This window comes from Sipha flava, unplaced genomic scaffold, assembly GCF_003268045.1.
Source record: "Sipha flava isolate LNK unplaced genomic scaffold, YSA_version1 65_pilon_pilon, whole genome shotgun sequence".
Taxonomy (NCBI): domain Eukaryota; kingdom Metazoa; phylum Arthropoda; class Insecta; order Hemiptera; family Aphididae; genus Sipha; species Sipha flava.
The window spans coordinates 369,409-393,113 of NW_020273605.1; the positions used below are offsets into that span (position 1 = coordinate 369,409).

Here is a 23,705-nt window from a genome sequence, read left to right on the forward strand (position 1 = left end):
TTCATATTTTGTAAATGGTTTGTTTTTTATAAAAATGTTAACTATTTGTATTTCGTAAAAACTTTATTTAAATAAAGTAGGTACCGTTCCATGTCTTTTTTTTTTCATAAAATGGTAGTGGTTCGCTAAAATATCTAATAATTTAGTTGGGGTACTCAGTCCCTCAAAGTCAAGTACTGCCAATAAATACATTAAAAACAAAAAAATTATGTAACTATAGTAAATTTGATTGACTCTCACGAATTTCGATATTCGTTAACTTGTCTAAATTTTAAACTGTCTTGATTATCCTAATGAGCTTTATAACATTTTCAAATGTACCCCTTTATATTTTTCCTTAATACATTCAGGATGTGGAGTACTATAACTTTGGTAGTTTATTTTTTTAATGTTGTCTTTCACAGAGTTAATTACAATATAATATGATTAATGTTGTATGCATAAGCCATTTTAAAATATGAGGGTTTGTTTTTTTTTATGAATTAAACAACATTGAATTGATACCTTTCTCAACGAAAAAAACTCAATATTCATAAAATATATTTAATAATTATGATTTCGTCATAATTTTATAATTTGGTCCTAATGATTTTTTTTTCGTATTTGAATCGAGAGCTGAGCGAGATCAATTAAGAATTTGTTATGTTATGAATTTGACTTTGGAAATAAATAAATTTCCAATATTTTTTCTTTGATTTTTTAACATTTATTATACTATATTTAGTAATACTAATTTACTTTTTAGTTTTATAGTTTTAACCGAACTTTAATAATTATATCTAATAATTATTTTACATTACCAATTATATATCATATACAGCGGTTATAATCATACGTTAGTCATAATTTTAGTGTTACTTACATTTAATTTAGTAATATCATTGATAATTCAAAAAAATATTTGACAAGTTTTGGTCTTCATATATAGTTATTATATACCAATACCGTACATAGTTTTTCAATAGGTTTTAAATTACATTTTCTGCTTTAATATTTTATAAATGTGATATTAAAAATAATTACTAATATTTATTGTATGTAAATGTGTTAATTAGATGCGTAAACCGTTTTCGTAATATCGACATACACGAACTGAATTTTCTCTTCTACATGATATAACTAACTATTGATGTTATTGATTTTTCCTTTGTAGAAGTTATTACAATTTTGGTTTGATTAAATTATATGGTTTAGAGTCTAGTAATTATGTAAAAACAAAAATTTTGATGGTCTGGTTGTAAGTTTTTTAATAAAATTGGTTTATTCGTATATTATGAAATTAATGTATTATGACGTTTATTATATTTATAAAAAATATTGTTTATGTTATTATTTTCTATATCATTATCGAAAGTTGTATTTCAACTAAATAAAAAGTTATGAAGTTGGTTGTATTTTAACTCAATAATTTAAAATGTATATGAAATGTATTACAAATGTAATAAATGTAATTTGAATCAATATAATTATAGGTAGTAAATTAATCGTTAGGCATATCGGAGTAGTGAAGATATTTTAGAAGATAGTTTGTCTTCCAATTTTGATTATGGACACTATAAATTATTTAAAATATTCAATATCAAACTTAAACATACGACATTACTAGTTTCATTCCTTAGTTTAGTTTATAGTAGCATAATTGTACGTAAGTGCAAAAGGTCAAATAAACGTTTATTATGTCTACCAACTTAACCTACTAGAGCTTAGTTGTACATGTGTTCCTTTTGATTAATGTTCTCCCCGATGAATTCTTCATATTTTAAAAATAACATTGATTTATAGGTAACGTATTAATTTTGTAAATTTGTATTGTTATTGGAAACACATATTAGTAAATTAATTTTTATAGAGTATAAATACAATGTTGAAAATAAAATTAATAAGTAGCAAATACTTTCGAAATGTAGGTATGTTATTTTGAAAATAAACTCATTAATAAGTAGTAATTATAATTAAATTGATAATTGAATGCTTTTTATTTCTTATTAAAAACTAACATTTTATTATTTCATTGATGGGTGATAGTTCTATACTTTATTTGTATTAATTAAATCGTTACACTGTATATTCTAAATGAAGGTATGATAACATTTAATATTTTTGATATCACCTTTATTATAACTTTTTTTCATTTTCAATGTCACGTTTATGTCTAATTATTGATGTTGTATACACAAATTATATGTATGAGTGTGTATAGTTTAATTATGATTTGATTATTATTTATGTATATTTTTGTATATTTTTTAAAAAAAATTTTGTCTAAATTAAATCGTATAATTGACAATTTTAGCCTTTAAAGTATTTTTATTTCTCCCAGTTGTTTTCATTAATGTTTGAATGTTTTGTGTGAATGTGTTGTATTTTAAATTAAATAAGTTTAGATCAAATGACTTAAAATAGAATTTCTATTTCAGATTAATGATTAGGCACTACTTAATTCGCTAAATATTTTATGATTATAATTGATGTACAATATATGCAGTATTCAAATTTTAAATTGCATTATTTTAGAACGGAGATAATTGAAATAGAAATAGTTGTATCTAATACTGAAAAAAATAATTTCAACAGACTAGAAATTAAAATATTATTTATTTACTTTTAAATAAATACGTAATTTCTTAGTATCGATATAATATTTATTTTGTTAAATATATTTAGGCTTGTTCTATTTGTTTTTTAAGTTTTTAAAAGCTTAACTTAATGTTTGAAAGTTTGTTATTATTTAAAAAGTATATCATAAAATATATTTTTTATTATATTTAAATCTAAAACTGTATATATTGTAATATTTTGTAACTCATTTCAATTTTGCCAGAATAATTATATGGAGTAATATTGCTATAATTAGTATATAATTACCATATAATTAATAAGTTACCTCTATTTAATGTTCTGTAATATTAGTTATAATAATTTATTTTTTTTATTTAATTTAAAATTTCAATGGGTATTTTTAGATTTTTTATTGATTTGATATCATTATATTTTATTCAAGCATTCATATATATATATATATATATACATTTTATTTAACTGCCCAGTAGTGTTCTAATCAACAGTTTGAACATAAAACTCAGGCAAATGTGGTTTTTTTGCCGCTTTGCGCCATGGGGTTTTGAAAAATTAGCAATAGTTGTTACATTATTATATTGCGGTGAAAGTTTTACGCTTAATTTTAATTCTATAAATTAATTGTGTTATTATTTATAATAGTTGTAAATAATTACTCAATTAACGTACGGAATTTAAATTAAGCCTAAAACCTGCTCCGCAATGTACTCTTTAATTTGAAAAAAAAATCGAGATAATCGGATGAGTTGTTTCCGAGAACGTGTGTCACAAAGTTTCTATTTTTATACACACAAATATATAATATATATATATATATATATATATATATATATATAATGCATATATTATATACATTATCAGTTAGGCATTTTATAATTAAGTATTTTTGTACTAAATAATTAATTTAGATATTATTGCAAAAAAGTTTATTTGTGGAAGGTTAAAATATATTTTTACCACTCACTAAAATTTAAATATTTAAACTGTATATTAACTACTTTTTATATCATAATTAATTTTTATATATTTAGTATAATACACTTGTACATACATTCTTAATAATATTGTGTACATTTTTTCTAGACATTTTGTTTATCTTATATAATTAATCTTCTATTTCACTATGTTCTGATCTAATATCCTAAGTGCGAAAAGCTTGCACCAACTAGTTTGATAAACTGGAAATCCTTTGGTTTACCTCGTGAAGAACTAGTTGAACCTCTTCATGGTGTTCACTAATCCAAGGTCAATTTATATTCTACTTAACAGCCGGTTTTATTCTCTCCGGATACATATTTATTTGAAATTGTATGATTAAGTACATCGAGTGTGACTATTGTGGAGTTTCTGTGCAGTAAGACTACTGTATTGATACATACTAGTAGTTTTATTAAATTTATTTATCAATTTTTATTCAATTTTTTCTGTACGTGAATAATAATTAATTCATGTTAAGACTCATATTCAATCGTTATTAAAAATCTAGATTTAATATGTATTGTGATCACTCGTGTGAAAATAGTCGGATGCTATCTATACATCAGTGTGTTAATGGTGAATATATTTAATTAATACATTTAATTATTTATTGAAATCAACTTATTTTAATTAATTTTAAAATATAAATAGGAGTATTTGAAATACATTTAATTTAATAAAATGAAAATGTTCTATTTAATATACTTTTTTGCGCGTGAGTATTTATTAAAAATATATTATTTTTTAAAAGTTTTTTATCCAAGTAAAAATGTGTCTGAAGATCTTGAACCAAAAATTACAGGTTAGTTTTAAAAGAAATTAGCTTTGAAATATAATTGCACTTTTGATTTATTATGTATATTGAATTAATATTCATGAAATAAACATTTGACTAAGTAATAAAAGTGATAATTTAGTTAAAATATGTTTTTTAATATAAACTGATATCTAAATTTATTTACAAACAAGTAATAACTTGGTTGCTTGTCTAATTTCGTAAAAATAAATCTTCATAGCCTGTATTTCATTATTAAATTTGAAAATACTGATCAGTGATGTAAAATTTACGTTTCGACAATCTGGTTATTGGTTCATAATATATACTTACCTTAAATTAAATTATTTTTTATTTTAAACGATTCAAAACAAAAGAGAGTTAACTATTTTAAAATTATTAATATTTGTTCTTTATAAAATATTATGTATATTTGTATTTCTAAAACTACAAATTATTTCGTAGCAAAGTATGATATTACCTATTTAATATTATATAAAATATTATGTTTGTTATAAATAATAATAACAGTTTTTAATTGACTTCGTTTTTTATTTTAAAATAAATACATGAATATTTTTTCATTAATATTTCTAGATTAACAAATTTAATTTGTAAAAACGATTGAAAAATAACAAAATATAGGATTGTCAAAAATTGTAAACATTCTTATAAATTATTTGACAAAAAAATCAATAAAAATGTCGAGTATTTGCAAAACTATTAAGAACTTGTATTTTTTCTATTAATCGAAAAATAAACTTAAGTTATCAGATTTTCCATTAAAACGTTGTTTATTGATGATCTAAAAGTATTATTTCTTGGAATGTTACTAAAAAATTGTATACAACTGCGATTTTAAGGTACTGCTCTCTGTTTTTAATATACATACATTGATTTATTTTGTTATATAATTTATAAATAATGAATAATAAAATCAAATTTTACTCAATAAGCTTATTTATACGATTGCATATAAATCTTATAGTTGTTTGACAAAGTTATTAAACCATTTTAGGAATAATATTATAAATTAAGCATGCTACTTTTTAATTTATTAATTAATTAAGTATACTTTAAGTCAAATTCATACTTCAATCTTCTAAAATATCAAATTGATATAATTTTAAAAAGCCCCCATTGAAATTTGAAAAAAAATGATTTAAATAATTTTCAATTTTTTATTTGTTAATTTAAATTTGAATTCATGATCAGAAATTTTCAAATTAAATTTGTTTCTAGCTTTTTCTATAATGGTGGATGACATTGAATGAACTTTATTACGTATACCCACGAATAGCTTGTTTAGACTGAATATCTCCTTCCAAAACATAAAATAATTTAATAGTTTTTTTTAACCCTGACATGGTATTAATTTTTAATAACCGGAACGATAAAGATAGAAACAACAATGTCAAATCAACTTTTATTTTACATTCCTAGTTGTTTATCTAGATTTTAGTTGTTTATTATTAAAATATATGAATAAGCTGTAGAGTGTGTAATTTATAAGATCATTAGAAATCATTTTGCCTTAAATTATTTATAAAAAAGACTGTGAATATAAATAAAAAGTGAAACATGAAAAATGAGGAAGTTATAATTACAAATTGAATCATGTTAGAACAATTTAAAAATCGTATTTTTATTGAGGTGATATTTTTTAAAATTATCCTAAAATTAAATCAATAATTATATATTGTAATTATTTTTATTAAAATCTGTTGCTGTATTTAGATAACTATCTTAAAAATAGCACTTTAAAAAACTATTTCTCATAAGAAAATTGTATGGTAATATATCTGTTTATTAACACATAAAATAAAGTTAAAACTACTATTTAATGTATGAAGTATATATATTTTAAATAATAAATCATTGTATTTTATTACAGAGAGCATAGATTGCAAGAACTCTGAAGAAGCTGTTGTAATTGATGATAAGATGAGTTCCGAAACAAGTGGTGGTGTTAATTTTATCGTTGGGGACGAAGATGGCGTTGATCAGGCTTCCGATCAGACTACTGACCTCGTCAACGGAGACTTGATGAGAGCTTTAGAAGAAGAGAAGCATGAAAATACTGATTCTTTTCCTTTAGGAAAAGAAACACGTACGGGTGTAACATCAAATAGCAACTCTTATAATAATATGTTTGGCCTAACGGAAAAAAGGAAACGATTGAGGTATTTTGATGTGTTCCTAAAATTAATTTTTTTATCGTAAAAAGGTTTGGAATTAATCAGTAATTTTACAAATTAATTTACTCAAAATCATTAAAATATTTGTATTAATTTTAAGTTTAAAGTTTCTAAAGTCTCGTATATTTTTAGGAGTATCAGCAAACATCATTATGTATTTGTATTTTTATGTGTGAATCAGTATTTTAAAATTTTTGATTTTTACGTTTAAGTTATAATTTATTATTTTCGAACTATAACCTGAGTAACAAAATTGAAAGTATTGGAGAACGACCCTAATAATGTAGAACCTGCAATACTTGGTGTCGTTTTATTAGTTAAAAGTAACAATATATGTCTTAATCAAAATTACTAATTTTTAACAAATTAGTTACATACGAGTATCATTTTTATGCTTATGAATCGTTTTATCTTAGCTGTTTTGAGGTTTATTAGAGTTGTTACATTTATTTAAAATCATACATTAGTTTTTAAATTTATAGAAATTAATTTTTTAATTATTTTGTATTCATTAAGCATTTAGCATTGCGTTTTACTTTCTAAAATATCAGTTATTGTTAGTATGTGTTGTTTTAAAACGAAAATAAAACTTTTAAACATTTATTGATTAGAAAATAATATTATGTCCCCTTATTAGTTGTCATTATCGTAACGTAATTGATTTTCTATAAATATACAGACCTACGTTATAACAATGGGTGACAAGTTTAACTAAATTTGATGGATGGAGAGTGATGACAGATTGGCAACTAGTTTTCGTTAACAGTCTGTAATGAGCCTATGTTAATGATAGATTATTGCGTAACAATAATAATAAATTAACAACTATTATTTAATTATAAAGCATATCGCAGATAAAATAAAATGTTATATGTAACTTATTTAACTATAATTATATGTCTGGGATGGGCAACTCAAAGTAAATAAAAGGCCAATTTGCAGAACTTAAAAATGTAGTGGGCCAAAGTAAAATAAGGTAAAAAGAGGTTATTACAATTGACAATTAGCATTTATTATATATGATTTAATGTTACGACTGAACCAACACAATGATTAGCCAATACTTAGTGTTAGCTACTGTGTTAGCTATGCCGATAATATCCATATTATGGATATTCAGTCGAATCACGATAACTTGAACCTCAATAATTCGATAAAATTAACAACTCGAAATATTTTTTATTCCTCTTTAAATAAAGTTTTATTTACTCGAATATAAAACTGTTTATTACAAAAATCTAGTAAAAGTAGAAGTATTTTTAGTCGAAGTATATCTTTGTATTTTCTAATCGACTGTAAAATAAAAATAATAAACGGGCTGATAGGAACCGATTATTAGAGCATACACAATAATATAAGTATGTACTGATTAGTGAAGTCATGAGTTGTATGATTACAACGAACTAAATAATATCATTATCAGTGTCGGCCTGGCCTACCCAAGTACATTATAGCAATCACATTATAGTCGGCACTCTTAAAAAATATATGAAGTCTTTAAGAGGCTAATTTTGACAACAAAAATTAATCATGGGTCAGCTAACCTGAACCTTTCCTAAATCCGCCCCTGGGCTCAACCACGCTAACATGAATAATGATAATAATTATTTTCCTGAATTAAATTAAAATCATATTATTCTTTGTTAATTTTGAAATATTGCTAACGTGATTTAATAGAGCTAGGTATAACTGCTATAATTTATACATTTTTGTTCTCTAAATCAAAATCGAACAAATATACGAGTAAATATTTTGAAAAATTAAGATAAGTATTGCTAACAGTTACTTACATAAATACAATAATAATTCGATAATATTGGCTTTGAAAAAATATAAAAACAAAAATAAATCAAAATTTGTAGAAGAGTTCGAGCGTAGGTAGCGAGAAAATATATTTTTAGTAGGTATTTATTAAATCTCCTCCAGTATTAAATTGTTTGGGGGCCCATTATAAATATTTTGCCGGAGGCTCAATCATGAGCCAGACCGACACTGGTCATCATTACTAATTGTTACTACTTAGAGAATTTGTTGAATCTGTTGAAAGTATGGATACTTCTATATTTGAAGCCTAAACGTAGTAATAGATTTTGTCAATATAAAACAAATTATTTTTCTACTGTTTATTGTAAATAATGTATACACATGTATGTATACTTATAATACCATTGTATCAATTTTTAACTATTTATTACATTTATGTACTTAATATGTATATAAATATAATATATTCATCCTAACGTTTTTTTATTGTAAAATTCGAAAACTATATTTCATTACATAACTCGAATTCTTAAATTCGAGTTATAATAGGTATCTTGTATAATACATATCTCAAAGGGAATTTTTATCCCTTTTCAACTTCGAGTTATCGTGACTCGACTATCATTATTAAATGTTTATATATTTATTATTATTATTATTAGTATTTTATTATTTATTATTATTATTTATTTTATTATTATTTTACTGTAGTTCATTACTAAATAAGAATATAATATCTACATTTTACGATCAACGTAATAAAATGAAATTCCTATATATATATTACACAAGGCAATTTGGTTCACCTCGTTGATTTGATTATCGTTTATTTGAAATTCATTCAGAAATACTATATATTTCGCATGATTCGTTCTTTCAAACAATAGCGAAATTATGAATTTAACTATTTACCGAAAACATTCTAATTTTACATACTCGTTTTTCTATTTGTTTATGTTAATACTTGTGCACGTGTTACGTGGATGTTGTACTTAATTATAAACAGCAACCATAAATTATGAAAACATTGAGTAAGATATGGAAAATTATCGACTTTTTTGCTGTTTGTATTTTAATACTCACGAACTTCGGTTTGGCCTGAGTAAGCGGCGCATCGTATACATGTTCTACGTTGTGTCATCGTCGCGGTTGTCGTTTGACGTTGTTAACCTACAAAAACACATACATATTATAGCCACTTCGGCACTACAGCACCGCGTTCGACTAATATGTGTGTCGTGTTGTGTTCTATAGCAACGACCATCGAATTCGTTCGGCTGTTACGTAGGGACATGTGAAATATTCGTCAGGTTTTACATTTGTATTTTCGCTACGTCGTCGTCCGGAAATCTAAACGTGGCGTCCAAGACATTTATTATAACAATGAACGACGTACACCTTTTAATAAACGGACGATTTCATTGCGGTTAGTGCGGTGCGTTTAACGCCTGTGTTTATGTCGGCCATTCGCGTATTTTCTCACGTACCGACGTTGACTGGTTTGTGACGAAATATTACACGTGCCCGCGTGATTGCGTTTGTGTTTGTGTTATTTTAGCGCGTTAAATCTATTTTCAGTCGTGTTTTTTTTTTTTTTTCCAAACGAATACTATTGTAATCGCCTACACCTGTTAACACGCACGTGGTGGTGAAAATCGACCTTGGCGTGTGCAGTGTCTTCGGCGTTTTCGCACGGCTGGCTAGGACGGGGCTCGTACCACGGGTCGTGTCGACGTGTGACCCGCGTAATATATGCCCGAACAATAAAAATATTGTGCTAATTAATAAATGGCGCAACGCAGTCGATTTAATGGCCCGCGTTGTTAATTAATAACTGAAAATCCACGTACGTGTTGCAGTTGCGCACCGTGTCCGTAACGCTCACGCACGGTGGCCGACCGATAGTGCAGTAACTTACCGTCGAATTGGAGCGCGGTTCTGCGTACCGTAGTAAATCGTATAGATCGTACTCGCGGCGCGCACAGGACCCCTCCGTGCCGTCGAAGGATCGTTGGCGGACAACGGTCCGCTAAACGCGGCCATCGTAAAAAAGTACGCGCCGTCATCGTTACCTACGCCGGCACCATCATCGTCATCATTATCGCCCACCGCCGTAACGCAACAACCGTGGCCGGTGCCGGATGCAACGGGGCAACAGCGAAAAAATCGTAATTACAGCAGTGCGCAGCAATACGGAGCCGTAGCACATTGCAGTGCAATCGTTGGTGGTGCTGCACGACCAGTTGTTGTATCGTAGTCCTGTCGTCCGCGTTATCCGATTGTTTTCACCGCCTCGCGTCGCCGGCCGTGTCGTAATCGTCGCTACTGCTATCGCGCGTGCGTGTCCGTCTGCCGCTCGTGCTCTGCGCTCGCGGCACGCGTGCTCGGCCGCACGTGTCGTCATCACCCGTCGCGCAGTTGAACGCACACGTCCGACACTCGCGTACGGCTACCGCGCGAACGTCATGCTGCAGCGCAGGAACTCCAGGCGGTTCGTCTTGTCCGAGCTTCGGACGTCCACCACCGGCAACAAGTCGCAGTTGAACGGCGGCGGCGTCGAGGACGCACAGCAACCGTCATCACCGGCCCACGAGGATGGCGAAGAAGACGCGTCGTCCGCCGCGGTCGATTCGGACGAAGCGGACGACGCGTTTTGCATACAGCTGGAACCGATGTCGTCGTTCCCGCCGGTGGCCAGCGGCAACTCGCCGCGGCCGCTGCGCGCGTTCGCCTCGTCCGCCGGACTCCTGTCGTCTATGCACGACGATCGGCCGCCGTCCAAACATGAGATTGCCCAGTGGAAATCGATTAAAAATCTAAAATCCGGCATCACGTAAGTGTGCCCCTTAAACGCATAACGCAATAGTAACAAGTAAACGAATTATAATAATAATAATAATAATAATAATAAAATTGTTGCGGTGTAATTTACGGGTGTTAGAAGAAGATCCGACATTTATCGTAACCTAGATGTTTCTTAATTAGCGATTACACTTCATAGGATCGTATTTGGACAATGCGTTTTTTTCAGTATGTTTTTGATATTGATAATTCTCTGATTTCCCCCGAAATGTAATGCCAGTGATATTGAAATCAATGTTTTTTAAACATTTTCGAAAATAACACCGCAAAATTGAAAATATATATTTCGAACTGATACTTGAAATAGATTACATTATATTATTCATTAACAAATGTAATCAAATAATATTAGTCACACTATGTCATGTCGAAACATGAAATGACGTTTTACTCAAATAATTTTTTAGTTTCATTAGGGTATCTCAGGAATTTATCAGATTTCAGCATTTGCTTGTAATACACACACACATATTTATACCTCATTAATTAATACCCGTGTTTTAAGGGATTTATACAATGATGCAATCCGATTTATAGATTAATCGTTGTATACCGCATCTATGTCTTGCACAATGATTTTTAGCGTATTTTAACCTTGTTTATTTGTTTTTTGTTTTTGTGTTCTCTTTATTTTGTTTTGACTGGTGCACGAAAATTGCATACGAAATCCAAGCAATCATTTGGATTGTGTGTGTGTTTATGCATATTGATGTGGTGTGGAAAACTAAACTCCAAAAAGTATACTTACCATACTTGTTGTTTTTTATTTAATGGCATCATATGCCATTTTTGGTCGTAATTTCTTACTACAACATGTTCAGAAATGTGCACTTTTTGGTCAAGTATTAATTCCAGTACCGACAATGGTGTTAATACATAATCTAGTAGTTTTTCTAGTACTTAATTAAATAATTATATAGTATACTTGTTTGTATCAACTCGTTTTCTTTAAACTACTCTTAAAACGTCAGTTTTCTTTATATTTAAGTTTCATCGTAAGCATTTAAGTATAATAACCGACTTTTTGCGTTAAAACCGTATTCATTCGTTTTGTTTTAGCACGTGTTTAACGCATCAAGTTGTTGGCGAAAACAATGTATTCTACACATAATTCAATGTGACCCACAAATGTTTTTTCATGTTTATTTATAATTTAATTCTCGACTTTTTTACATAATAAAACCTTGTAAATACCGGTATAAATTTCCACACACTTATTATTTCAAATATTTTTTTTAAATAATTGTGGTAAACAAATTGTTTGACTTGTGGGGGGGGGGAGTGCAAGGAGATGGATATTCTAGCTTCCCCCTACAATTATTATTTTATAATTATAACGTTTAATAAGTTTTGGGACGCTCTTTTTTTTTTAAGGAACTAGAGTCCCCTTTCTTTAATTTTGCCAAGTTATGAACTGGATAAACGTAGTTAAACCAGTTTTAATTTGGTAATATTAATATCGGTATATTGGACAACTCTTTAGACTGTTTTAAATAAATTACTTATTAATTATTAGTAGTGATAAGCAGTTACTTGCTGATTTATCAATGTTAACAACATAAATCAGTGTTGTTATTTACATAATCAGTACTGGTTTATTTCTAATAACGTGTGATTGCTTGCGATATTATTGTGCAATTTGCGTGTTCATTTATTATAATTTTGACGAAAGTGAAAACTTAAACGTAAAAATCTAAATCTAAAAAATAATTCAAGGCAAAAAATAACTGCTAATTTTAAATTTTTAAATCGTTATAATATTATGAAAGTACATTGTTGGAAATTATATCTTATATAATACATAATTTGACGTAGGTGCAGCTAATTATAGTAGAAATTCTGTATTTTTTCAGTTCTGAACGATTGAATTGTTTAAAAATTGCTTTAAAAATAAAATTATTCGTCATCAGATTACGTTTATTCGTTTGATAGTAATGTGTATTAACTTTGAAAAATAGATGCTGCGTCTTAATTTTGGTATTACATAGTAACAGACAAGGTTGATGGTGGTTAACGACCAAGGAACATTCTAATATACTTTTCTTTACTTATGCATTTTTTTTTTTTTTTATAAGTTCTTGCCACGAATTAGTTCAAGGGAATGAAGTTGATTTTCGTTTTTATATTTAACTGAATGGTTAGCGGAACTATATTAATTTTTCATTTCATCATAGGCACGTTTCTGTTTTTTTTTCTTGTGGCGAAGTATAGTAATGGCGGCAAAAACTCTTAGAGAATAGACATGCCAGAATAAGATAGGTGCGTTCTTATTTATTGACCATTAAAACGTAAAACACTTAATATATTATCTTTTAAAATCAGTTCATTAATGTAAATTAGAAATTTACTTTGAGCTAATTATGCTAAAAATATATTACCTATTGATTTTTTACTAGTATAAACATTGAAAAATTTTGTTGTAATATGAAATGTGACAATTTATTCGTATTTTTACTGTCCTAATCATTTAAGGTAGGTGTATATATTCCATATGTTAATGAAGCATAAAAATCAAAGTTTGACTATTGGTGGTTATATAATACATTTTTAGTATAAAATCAATGGTTTATGATTTAAAGTAAAATGCAATATGAATTAAAGATCTTTGAAAATGTTTATCAGAAATCTATACCAGCGTTTCGCAATCTGTAGGTCGCGAACCCAAGGCCAGATTAAGCACCTATTGGACCCTGGGGCTATAATTTTATATGGGCCCTTTTAAAAAAACATGCTTTACAAAGCTGCTCGCTACACTCGCAGAATGATACATTTTTTGAACTATTTTTCATAAATTGTTAATTGCATTATAAAATTATAAGATTAATAGGTATAATTGTATGTATAATTGTATATCACAAAATTAAGTGACGTGAAATTATGCGTTTGTACTCTACGTAGTTCCGAGCAAGGCCGGATTAAGTACTTATTGGGCCCAGGGGCTGAAATTTTATATTGGCCCTTTTGACAAAATATGCTTTACAAAGCTACTCACAAAACGATAAATTTTTTTTAATTATTTCACAAATTGTCAATTGCATTCAGGGCCGCATTTAAGGGGGGCGGGGGCACTGGCTACAACTGCCTCGGGCGCCAACATTTTATGGTCGGAAATTTGCTCATTTGTGAATTATTGAACTTTTAAAATTATTTTGAAATTATTATCCTTTTTTTCTTTTAATAACAGTATCATAAATTAATGTTAATGTGTTTATAGCAATATAGCTATCAGCGATCTAGAATATTATTAATATACCTACCTAATATTAGTTCCCAAATTTGTTGTGATAATGTCAATAAACATAGGTTTTTTATAACAATACGGCGTATTATGTTATCACCTGTGGCATACGGTGGCGTGCCTACTACAAAAAATAGCATTGATTTTAGAATATCTAAAAGGTTCATGAGGATCTATCTCCTCGTATATTTTCCGTGGGTAGGTCCCTTAGATGGGCGCCAATTTTTTTTTTGCGCCGGGACGCAAAATGTCTAAATACAGCACTGATTGCATTATAAAATTATAAAATGAATAGATATATACAATTTATATCTATAAAATTACTAATTTTAGTAAGATAAAAAAAGGTGTATCGGCTATCGCCCGGGCTAAACCCCCCCTCCCTTTAATGCGGCCTTGAGCGAACCCCTAAATGAGGGATCGCCATTCTCAGAAATAATTAAATGCTGATGTAGAAAAATAACCTTTAATTAACATTAAAAGTAAATAATTTATACATGACCATAGTAATAAAAATGAAAAAGTTAGTTTGTAATATGTATATGCTATAAACTTAATTTCTTTCATGTAGGAATTCAAAAACTCGTATTATTGTTTTGTTATTGGTTAATGATATAATATATCTTATTACTAGTAAAACAGGTAAAAGCTTTAGTTAGTTTTTATTGTAAAGTGGGGTCTTGAGGCGACTGATTTAATTTTTACCTTTTTTGGGGTCGCGACGTTAAAAAGGTTGATAAACGCTGATTTTAATGACTAATACTTTCTAATAAGTTACTCATTTTAATGAAACATTGCTAATTGTTTTTATATATTTTTATGTATAAAATAATAATACCCATATTTTGCTTTAATAGTTTTAGATTATAAATACTAAGCTTATAGGTAAACTGAAACTCTAAATTTGTAATAATTAGTAATTAATGATTAATCTTATGTTATATTACAAACATAAAGGTTCAGTTCATCTATAAACTTAGTATTTATAATCTAAAAACTATTAAAGCAAAATATGGGTACTACTATTTTATATTAAATGTAATTAATAATTACATTTAATTATTAAAGTTCCTGCATTCTTCGAATACTCTTTGAATATTGAAACTTTTTGACTATACTAACTATTGGAAGTCATCAAATATGATTACACTGTAAATTCAGGGTTTGCAGACTTTCTAGAATCTAGATATATGTCTTACCTTACAAAAGTCATATTAGGATTTCATATTTATTTTCGTATTTTGTGTGAAAATTTTTGCTTTTAGGTTAATTCCATTTTAACTAAAAATTGTAAAAAATCTATTTATTAAAGAGTGAATAAAATATGAAATGTTAGTTACATAGTATTCATATTACGTGTAATTTAAGGTAAAAATATATTTCTCACTTAGAAATTAATTATTTATTTACATTTATCATGCACAGAATCGAATTCAAGAGGGACTATGAGGGCCTCTCTTAGATCTCAGTTATTTAAAATATTTCAAAAATTAACTTAATTTTCAATTTATTAATTAAATTAAAGAGGAGAAATAATATACTTATAATACATTATGTTATATTGCTTATTTAAATTTAGGAGTGATTATTTATAGTTTATAGTCCTTAAAAGTCCTAACCAAGAAGTAAAAAAAAACAGAGAATTGGTCAAATTAATTTGCTAATAAACTGTAGTATTTTATCAACTACTAAATATTTAAGGCACTTTATCCTATGTTATTATATAACAGGGGCGGTGAACCTTTTTTAGGTCGTGCCAAATTTTTCCAAATAAGGTTTTGAAAATTGGTCACGTGACCAAAGGAAATTATATTTTTTAAAAATTAAATTAAAGATTTATTACAGTATTTTTATTAAGTAGGTACTACATATTTTTTTTTTTTTTTGTAATTTTATAAATGATATTTTAATATTTTATTAAATATCCTTGAATTTGGTGAGATTAAAATATATTTAATTCATTTATTCTGTTTCTTAGCGGATAAAGTTTTGATGTTATGAGTGTACTTTGTTATTTTTAGTGAAACACAAGCAGCAATTGTTTCATCGGTCAAAGCATTTCTTTCCTCCGATTTAATCTGAGATTTAATTAAATTCGTTATAGAGAATAAAGAAGCATAATTTGTTGAAAAATATGAATTATAAAGAATATTATCATTTTTATCATGTATGAATATTATATTCACTTTAAAAACGTAAATTAAATTAAATTTAAATGCCTATGATTATGTATTTAAATAATTTTTTTTTCGTTCAGCTTTTTTTCATTTTTAATTCTGCGTCTAATAATGCACAGTTTTTACGTTGTATAATATGCTAGTGGTTCTTAACTTTTATGTGCAGGCATCTCAAGATATTTACTCAATTTTTCATGCGATTTTATTCAAAATAATGTTCAATTATTCGTGTTCCATAGATTGAAAAATGCGGTAAAAAACAAACTCATTTATACCGTTGTCTTTGGTTCAGGATAATGGTTACCGTTTATCTTGATTATAAAGACCCTTAATTGTCTAAAATCCCTTGTATCAGAAATAAAAATAAGTGCTGTGGTTTTTATACTCTGCATTTTTCAATACTAGTTACTTTTTGAAATTGGAACGACTAAAATAGTCAACCATAAATTATGTGACGATCCATAAGGAAGTAATCCTTATATGATTTTGTTTCAAGGTCCTTGTTAGTTCAATGTTATATACGGCCCTGGTGATATGTGAGTGTTTATTTTTAATTTAACAATAATAATTATTGTAAAAATTAATAAATTATTAATAAATTATTTATTTATGATAATTTATTTTATTTAATATTTATTAATTTATGCATGTGATGAAACAAGAGGAAAAAAATGCAATAAGAGTTGCTATGATAATGAACGATGAAGGGGAAAGAGGAAGAGGAAGACCAAAAAAGGGATGGTTAGATACGATTGAGAATGATATGAGCATCGTTGGTGTATGCATAGGGGATGTAGAAAATCGAGACGAGTGAAGGTTTAGGATAATGGTGACTAACCCCAAATAGTTGGAAAAAAGGTGAAGAAGAAGAACAATAATTAATTTATAATTGAATATAACATATAAATGTATATTAATGTCATAGAAAATTGTTATTATGTAATTGATGTTAAAGATATGTCTACATATTGTGTGTGTCATATTTTACTCAAATTGTCTATTTAAATTTGTAGATATTGTAGATCTGTATTGAACACGTTTGAATGATCCAAGAACACCGGTAAAAGGTATTTTTAAATCAAAATATTTCTTTTTATGATCTATTTATCATAATATATTTATATCAATTTTTATATTTTCTAACTTTGGTTCATTCGATAATCTTACCTTGTATTGTATAAATACTTAAATTAAAATACTTTTTATATTATTTTATTGGAGATGTATTTAATTTTAGTTATGTTCATCGATTTTTGTGTCCTACCATTATCAATTTAATTTCTTAATTCAGTAAATAATGAATATTAAATATAATAGGGAAGTTTTAAGTATTATTTTTAAACCATTTCCATAGTTTAAAATACGTAATTAAAGATATATATATATATATAATTTAATTTAGTATATTTGATTTATCACTAACTTAAAGTCATTTTATGCACTTTCGTGATTCCCAATTATGTATTTTTAACTGTTAAATAAAATATTAATTTTTGTCAAAAAAATATGGGTTTTAATACATTGTTTATTTATCTGTTTAATGATTTGCATAGCATGTGCTTGCATTTTCTACCTCACGCCTTCACTGTTCTATAATTTTTTTTATAAATTGTCTTGCGTTTTACTTATTTCTTTTAAATTACCTATCCAATTCTATAAATAGAAAACAATATTCTATTTGTGGATAGTATTTTTATGTATTACTATTTATTTTCATCTGTACTAATATTTACACGATGTCTAAATTGGGTAATACATTATTTTTTTTAATTTTATTTTTTAATATCGCTTGATTGAATGATACACATATGAGGCGGGAAATCTACTCAGTAGTAGAATCCAACGTGATTATTATTATTATTATTTTTAATTTTTTTTTATGTTATTATTTAGGTAGCAGATCTATGCACCATAATAAAATTTAAAACTTAAGCTTCGATTATTTTGTATTTCTGGAAAATGTATAAATTGTTTACACGTTTAACAACATTTTGTTTATTTTTGATTTTCAAATTTTTGGTATAATTTACGTAATATAGAAATTAATTTTAAGAACTTAAAAATATTAATCCTTAGTTTGTGTTATTAAAATATTCTTTTAAAATTTGCTTTTAATTAACTATGGAGAATTTCATACGGTGGTGCTGTGTGTACTTTAAAACTTAAATATTTATGATAAAATATATCAAAGGCATTACTATATTAATGACTAGTACGAATATGTTATCAAATAATGACGCCGCATGTATTTTAAATATTTATCTGTATTAAATAATAAAAACTTGGTATTAATAATTAATAGCGTGTGTTAGTAATGACTAATGACCAAAAGTCGATTTTTTAACATTTGTTTGTTGTTTTGAGTTATCTAAAGTAAAATGTACACACAGTACTAATACAATTTTATTTAAATGAATTAAATTACATAAGTTTAATTTTGCTTTATATTTTTTTTTTTACACAAATTGCAATTATTTTTTTTAAGTTTGGATCAATTTTTTTTTTCTGAAAATATAATAAGAAATTAAGGAATGTTGCTAACTGATGATTCATTGTATTTATTGTCTATTGCATTGGAAATTTAAGTTTTAAACTATTAATTATTCAATTTAATTTAAATAAATAAATGTTATAAAAGTAACTAATTATTGTGCCTATGGTATTTGGTTTTAAGTACGTGCATAAATATTTGATTTTGCTCTATGACTAATTAGTGGCATGTTCCTTGCTCTAACTGCCCAAGTCATTATTAATGATTTAAAAAATAAATCACTGCAAGACAATAAACTATTATCTTTTATTTATTTTCATGTCTTATTAAGTGTTCCAACCTATAATGAATATTAAACCCTAGAAATAAAAACCTTCAGTAAACTTAATGTATGTGGACAATAAACAAAAATCATTAATATATTGTCTTGTAAAGTGATTAATTTATTATACCTAGTTAAAATTTTTGTGTTAATAATATATTTTTTATACATTTTAAGTTATACTTTTTATTTTTACGAAAAATAAAGTTATACTTCATTCACTTATTATTGAATCAAAATGAATTAAATTTATATTACAAGTGGTTTTTAAGATAAGGTTGTTACTAGAAAATCAGATGTGTCATAGTTAAATACTGATTACGTAGTTAGTATATATTTAACTAGACATTAATACCAGGTGATACCTTTATTATGTCATTTATAATAACTTTATTATCATCAACTACTGTTACTCCAAAACTTAATTGAAAGAAATGTATATTATGATTTGTATTTTTTATGTATTTAAATATTCTGTTACATAAAATTTGTCAATTGTATTATATTTTATTGTGCAGTTTTAACACATTTATTTCAATTGTATATTTTGTTCTCTTCAATTATACAAATAGTATATAAGTCATAAAATGCTATTCACACTTAAATATACAATTATTAAATTATATAGTTTACTAATAATTGTAACTTTATCTGATCAATAAAAAGTTATTAGTACTTAAAAACTTTAATTGGTTGTTAAATATATTTCATATATTATAATAATTAATTTTTTTTTTTTTTTTTGTTATTTACTTTTATACTGAATATATTTTGTTCATTTATTATAGGCCTAGTATGTCTCAAGGCAATGTTATACATCAAAGACTTACTGAAAAAGATTTTAATGTAAGCACTCCTGAGGAATTTGTCAAACGTTTTAAAGGAACAAAAGTTATTAACAAGGTGAATACTAATGATGAATAATTTATATTAGTTTAATTCATTTTTAATAAAAATATTTTTTTGAATATTAAAATTAACTAAATATAATAATATGTTTATAATACATTAGGTTTTGATTGCTAACAATGGTATTGCTGCAGTTAAATGCATGAGATCTGTTCGTCGATGGTCTTATGAAATGTTTAGAAATGAAAGAGCCGTACGATTTGTAGTGATGGTTACACCAGAAGATCTTAAAGGTAACATATTAATAATAGATTTTTTAATTTGTTTTATCTGTTCTAACTATGTATTTAGTTTTTAACTGTATCTTGGACACTAGCCCGTAATGTAATGTAAAATAAAATAAACATAAATATTAATTGATATTTGTTTGTTTTTCTAACACATCGAAATTAGTTTCTTGGATATTTTTTTTTTTTTATTAAACTATCAATTTTAACTTTAAACTAAAATTAATTTTTATTTATTGGAGTTTGTCAGATTATATTTTTAAATTATTATTTTCTAGCAAATGCTGAGTATATTAAAATGGCTGATCATTATGTACCAGTACCTGGAGGTACAAATAACAACAATTATGCTAATGTTGAACTTATCGTCAATATAGCCATTCGTTCTCAAGTTCAAGTATACATTTTTTTATATAATTAATATAACATTTAAATCATTATTTTTTTTTTTTTTTTTATATATTATATGTTTAAAATAGGCTGTATGGGCTGGTTGGGGACATGCCTCTGAAAATCCAGAACTCCCCAAACTTTTGGAAAAAAATAAGATTTCTTTCATCGGACCACCTGATAAAGCTATGTTTGCTCTTGGTGATAAAATTGCTTCAAGTATTGTTGCCCAAACCGCAGAAATTCCAACATTGCCATGGTCTGGTTTAGGTATAACTCAAAATAGCATATAGATACATACTTACCTACACATTAATATCGATGTTTGAAATGCCATGTATTATAACCCACTAAAATATGATTTCACAAGACACTTTAAACATGTTGTTTACCTACATAATAATTTTTTATTGTATGAAATAGAATTTATTTATTCCCTGATACATGAAAAATCAGATGTTTTAAGAATTGAAATTTTATAATAGTTATTTAAATTACTAAAATTTAATAATTTTTTACAATCCCATTTTCGACCAAAACGTGGTTTAAGACAATTGGCCATTTAATCATCGATATAATAACTAAAATATTTATTTTATAAATGTTCTGCTTTTAGGTGTAACTGGTCATTACTCTGGAAAAAAAATTGAAATTGGACCAGAATTGTACAAACAAGGATGTGTTGCTAATATTGAAGAAGGTATCGTGTCCGCTGAAAAGATAGGATACCCAGTTATGATAAAAGCTAGTGAAGGTGGTGGTGGTAAAGGTATAAGGAAAGTGGAAAATACTGAAGAATTCCCAAATGCATTTAAACAGGTATTTTCAAAAACAATTTGAATTATTGAATTTTATATTCAGTTATAATGAAAGTAAACTAATTATTTGCAGGTCCAATCTGAAGTCCCTGGATCACCAATATTTATTATGAAATTAGCTAAATGCGCCAGGCATTTAGAAGTACAACTTTTAGCTGATCAATATGGTAATGCTATATCATTGTTTGGACGTGATTGTTCAATTCAGAGAAGACATCAAAAAATTATTGAAGAAGCTCCTGCAGTGATTGCTGAACCAAGCGTTTTTGAAGATATGGAAAAAGTAATATTTTACTATAGTTATTCTTTTACTGGTTTTTATCTAAGCTATTATATTATAGGCCGCAGTTCGTCTTGCTAAAATGGTTGGTTATGTTAGTGCTGGTACAGTTGAGTATTTATATGACACAGATGGAAACTACTACTTTTTGGAATTAAACCCTAGACTTCAAGTTGAACATCCATGTACAGAAATGGTGTCTGATGTTAATTTACCAGCTGCTCAATTACAAATTTCTATGGGCTTACCTCTTAACTGTATCAAAGACATAAGATTATTGTATGGTGAATCTGCTTGGGGAGATAGCTTTATTGATTTTGATGCACCAAGACATAAACCTCATCCATGGGGTCATGTAATTGCTGCTCGAATTACTAGTGAAAATCCTGATGAAGGTAATTGTTTAAGAACTTAACATATATTAATATTTTATAGTATAAATTGTGTATGGCATGATTAATGTAGCTATTTAACATTTAGCAAACTTGTTTTTAATTAACAGTGAAGTTCACTGCCATAAGAAACTGAGTATACATATTAGATTAGGTAGTTCTACAAATTAATTATATTTTAAAATATTTTCTAGTGTAAATTCTCAGTTTCTGTCTTTTACATGTTTCACTATTTATATTAGATTAGATTAAATTATGTCAAATATATGAGTAACTAAATAGTTGCATGCTTTTGTTACTTAATATAATAGTATAAATCATATTTTTACTAAGGAAGTATTGATATTTGAAGTACTATTAATATTTTATTAGTAATTATTAATATATAATATTACCCAAATCATAAAATCAATTTGTTTGAGTTTATTACATTTATATTATTGTTTACTAGGGTTTAAACCTAGTTCTGGAACTGTTCAGGAGTTAAATTTCCGTTCTTCAAAGAATGTATGGGGATACTTCAGTGTAGCTGCTTCAGGAGGATTGCATGAATTTGCTGATTCTCAATTTGGTCATTGTTTCTCCTGGGGAGAAAATCGAGAACAAGCTAGAGAGTAAGATTATTTAATTAAGGTATATAAAGGAATATATTTTAATCCTACATTTTTGTTTGCTCATTATAGAAATCTAGTTATTGCACTTAAGGAATTATCCATTAGAGGAGATTTCAGAACTACAGTTGAATATTTAATCACACTTCTTGAAACTGAGTCATTCCAGGTATATAATGGTTTATTTTTATATTAATATGTTTTTAAATTTATTAAAATTTATTTCAGTCAAATACAATTGATACTGCTTGGTTGGATTTATTAATAGCAGAGCGAGTACAATCTGAAAAACCAGATGTATTACTTGGAGTCATATGTGGAGGACTTCATATAGCCGATCGTAAAATTTCAGAATCATTCCAAAATTTCCAAACATCTTTAGAACGGTAAAATAATTTAGTTATTATGATAGTTTATTTAGATGAGAAATTAGTAAATGGTTCATTGAATATTATCTAAAAATTATAAAGCTAAAATAATGATCATAAATCACAACATTATTTCACAATATTTACTTATTTAAATAAATTATTGATTGACATTTAACCTGTGTGGTTTTAAATATATATTGCATAACTATAATAACAAATATATGTATATATTCTAATTTTTATTAAAATAATATACTACAAATGCCTAAAACTATTATTTTTGTATTACTAAAAAGAATATGTGAGATAAAAATAATTTATAATT

General features: G+C 26.7%; 1 protein-coding gene across 7 annotated transcripts in view; it reads left to right on the forward strand.

Moving 5' to 3' along the window:
• The window catches only part of LOC112691621 (acetyl-CoA carboxylase), a 43,081-nt gene that overhangs the window by 10,977 nt on the left and 8,399 nt on the right, over positions 1 to 23,705 (forward strand). For 3 of the 7 annotated variants that reach the window (XM_025565943.1, XM_025565944.1, XM_025565942.1), the window contains exons 2-12: positions 6,225 to 6,513; positions 20,171 to 20,285; positions 20,395 to 20,524; positions 20,797 to 20,915; positions 20,998 to 21,178; positions 21,525 to 21,727; positions 21,800 to 22,009; positions 22,068 to 22,401; positions 22,850 to 23,012; positions 23,082 to 23,178; positions 23,238 to 23,395. In XM_025565943.1, coding sequence (XP_025421728.1) covers positions 6,275 to 6,513; positions 20,171 to 20,285; positions 20,395 to 20,524; positions 20,797 to 20,915; positions 20,998 to 21,178; positions 21,525 to 21,727; positions 21,800 to 22,009; positions 22,068 to 22,401; positions 22,850 to 23,012; positions 23,082 to 23,178; positions 23,238 to 23,395 — 1,949 coding nt within the window. In that variant the 5' untranslated portion in view covers positions 6,225 to 6,274. Of the gene's footprint in view, positions 1 to 3,918; positions 4,132 to 4,242; positions 4,358 to 6,224; positions 6,514 to 10,291; positions 11,126 to 20,170; positions 20,286 to 20,394; positions 20,525 to 20,796; positions 20,916 to 20,997; positions 21,179 to 21,524; positions 21,728 to 21,799; positions 22,010 to 22,067; positions 22,402 to 22,849; positions 23,013 to 23,081; positions 23,179 to 23,237; positions 23,396 to 23,705 lie in introns of those variants that run through there. The other 4 variants (XM_025565939.1, XM_025565941.1, XM_025565938.1 and 1 more) reach the window with 4 other exon arrangements.